At 40.0% G+C, this 2,990-nt stretch overlaps 1 protein-coding gene across 1 annotated transcript; it reads left to right on the forward strand.

Annotated features, from left to right (window-relative positions):
• Positions 1–1,810: 1,810 nt before the first annotated feature.
• Positions 1,811–2,779, forward strand: LOC114028392 (olfactory receptor 11H6-like). The gene has a single exon (XM_027842633.1). The coding sequence runs from the start codon at positions 1,811–1,813 to the stop codon at positions 2,777–2,779; it is 969 nt and encodes a 322-aa protein (XP_027698434.1).
• Positions 2,780–2,990: the final 211 nt, after the last annotated feature.

Here is a 2,990-nt window from a genome sequence, read left to right on the forward strand (position 1 = left end):
TAAGACCCAACTGAGATCCCACCTTCTTCAGGAAACCTTTCCTAACCCCTCTTCATGCAATTGCTTTTGCTTTTTTAATTACTTCCTATTTACCCTGTATTTAGCTTACTTTGTGTATATTTACTTGCAGGTTGCCTCCCTCATTAGACTGTAAGTTCTTGAGGTCAGGGACTGTCTTTTGCCATTTTGTTTTTATCCCAGTACTTATTACAGTTCCCAGCACATAGTAAACACTTAACAAATGTTTATTGAATGAATGAATGGAACTCAGAAAGACTCTGGTTCAAGTTCCACTTCTGATGGCTGTGAGACCCTGGGAAAGTCAGTTAACCTCTGAGTGTTCTCTAACCTCTTAATTAGCAAGAATAATCTCTAAGAATTTGATGAGATAGTATATATAGAATACTTTGCAAACCTCTAAGTCCTATATAAATATTATCTACTATTATTAACATAGGGAGCTGCAGGCAGCCAGGTAGTATGGTGGATCGCATTCTGGGCCAGGTATTAGGAAGACCTAAATTCACTTTTAATCTCAGGTACTTCCTAGCTATGTGTGTCCCAGGACAAGTCACTTAACTGCTATATGGCTTCATTTTTTCAACTGCAAAATGGGGATAATAAATATGGAACTAGTAGACATTTCCTTCTGTGAGCCATTGAAGTAACTAATTCTTAATTGCTTAATTGAACTTATCTTAGTTACTTAGAACTTACTTAGTTACATATTTCCACATCACTAATTACAAAACAGATTTAAGGGTACATTTCCTGCCACTTGCCCCGGCACCAAAACCATTAGCTTCAGCCCTGTAAATGGAAAATGGTTTTATTCTATATTGCATAGGTGAGTTGTAGTTTTCTTTACATGATAGCTTCGCTGTGGAAAGAGGCAAAGAGATACAAAGAAGGTAGACCATGGGACTTTCACACTTAAGTTAGATTTTCTAAGCTACTTGCCACTCTTTCTAAACTACTTCCTATAGTATGTTAGGTAATTTTGGAGGTTCTATTACTATGTTCAGGCCCCTCTATGAAATTCTTATTTTTTTCCTCCAAAAGGTCTAACTCAGAGCTCTAAATAATCATAATAAATAATAGCTAATAATTATATAGTACTTTAAGGTTTCCAAAATGCTTTGCAATATTAACCCATTTGTTCTCAGAGCCCAGGTAGTTAGGTGTTATTATTATCCTCATTTTATAAATGAGAAAACAGAGTCTGAAGGAGTTTTTATACAGTATTACACAGCTAGCAAATGCCTGAAGTTGGATTTGAACACAGGTCTTTTTGACTCCAGGTATGGTATTCTATCAAATGCAAAGCCCAAGCTAATCTATTAGATTCTTACTGTCTTCTTCACTTTTTTTTTTAATCTCTAGGACTGAGCATAGTGCTGTATGGACACTTCATCATATCAAAGATCTACAATTTCATTAGTATGGCTTCAACGTTCCCTACAAAGACACAGATCACAATCCCTCCATAAAATGATTTTCTAGAGTTGCTTTGTCCTCAAAACTCATCATCCTGTGGTCAACATGGCAGAGAGCCTCTCTGTACTTAGCACAAGTGCTAGTGTTTAAACATCAGAGTCCACCACTGAGCCCGAAGTTGAAGCCTAGTCGACCTGGTAGAATAACCCAGAGCTTGTGCTCCAATAGCGTAGCTGTCAAAAAATCGATTACTACTCATCCTCCACAAAGATACTAGAAAATGACTTTTCTCCCGGGGCCCTTGCATGCAGCCATCACTTAACAATTGTTGGTTGTATAGAATTGAAATTTTATCTTCACAGATTGAGGAGAAATGAGGCTCTTAGAGACCAGTAATATCTCTCGTACCGTGAGTGAATTCATCCTGCTTGGTTTCCCCTGCCGCAGGGAGACTCAGATCCTCCTCTTTGTACTGTTTTCTGTGATCTACATCCTCACCATTGTGGGAAACACATCCATCATCTGTGCTGTGTGGTCAAGCCGGCAGCTCCATACGCCTATGTACCTCCTTCTGGCTAACTTCTCCTTCTTAGAGATGTGTTACGTTAGCTCAGATGTGCCCAAACTGTTGGCCAACATCATCTCTCAGAAGAAAACAATTTCTTTTGCTGGCTGCATCCTCCAGTTCTACTTCTTTTTCTCAATGTGTGCCTCTGAAGGTTACTTTCTATCCGCAATGGCATTTGATCGGTACCTTGCAATCTGCAGGCCTCTTCACTACCCCACCATTATGACCCAAAGGCTCTGTGCCAAGCTAGTATTTTTCTGCTGGTTGGGTGGCTTCCTCTCTATATTGGTTCCTGCAATTCTTATGTCCCGGGTGCCTTTCTGTGGTCCAAATGTCATTGACCACTTTTTTTGTGATTTAGGGCCACTACTGGCTCTGTCCTGTGTTCCAGTCCCCAAAACTACTCTAACATGTGCCACTGTTAGTTCTCTCATTATCTTTATTACTTTCCTCTACATCCTGGGTTCCTATACCTGTGTCCTGAGAGCAGTGTTAAAGGTACCTGCAGGGACAGGAAGGAATAAGGCTTTCTCCACATGCGCCTCTCATTTTGTTGTAGTGTCCCTCTTCTATGGCTCAGTCATGGTAATGTATGTGAGTCCAGGGTCTAAGAACCAGCCTGGAATGAGGAAGTTTGTCACTTTGTTCTACTGCATGGCAACTCCATTCTTCAATCCCCTGATCTATAGTCTTCGGAACAAAGATATGAAGGATGCCTTAAAGAAAGTCTTAAAGGGATTGTCACAAGAATTTCCTAAGGGACATGAAAAATGAGATGGCTCTGCTCCATCACCATTGTTGTCTTCATGTTGATCTTTATCATCATCAACATGAATGGACTCAGAAGACTTCCTAAATTCTAACGACTTCTGATTGTCTAATTCGCTACACTCAGGAAAGTGGGATACTTGTTTCTCAGGGTCCCAGTGACCTGCTTTTAAAGAAGCATCACACTCTCATTTGTCCATCAGCAAAACCCAACACA

The sequence above is a fragment of the Vombatus ursinus genome, unplaced genomic scaffold, assembly GCF_900497805.2.
Source record: "Vombatus ursinus unplaced genomic scaffold, bare-nosed wombat genome assembly UNPS02014880.1, whole genome shotgun sequence".
NCBI lineage: Eukaryota > Metazoa > Chordata > Mammalia > Diprotodontia > Vombatidae > Vombatus > Vombatus ursinus.

Coding starts and splice junctions, on each gene's coding strand:
- LOC114028392 (XM_027842633.1), top strand. CDS start 1,811: ATGAGGCTCTTAGAGACCAGTAATATCTCTCGTACCGTGAGTGAATTC.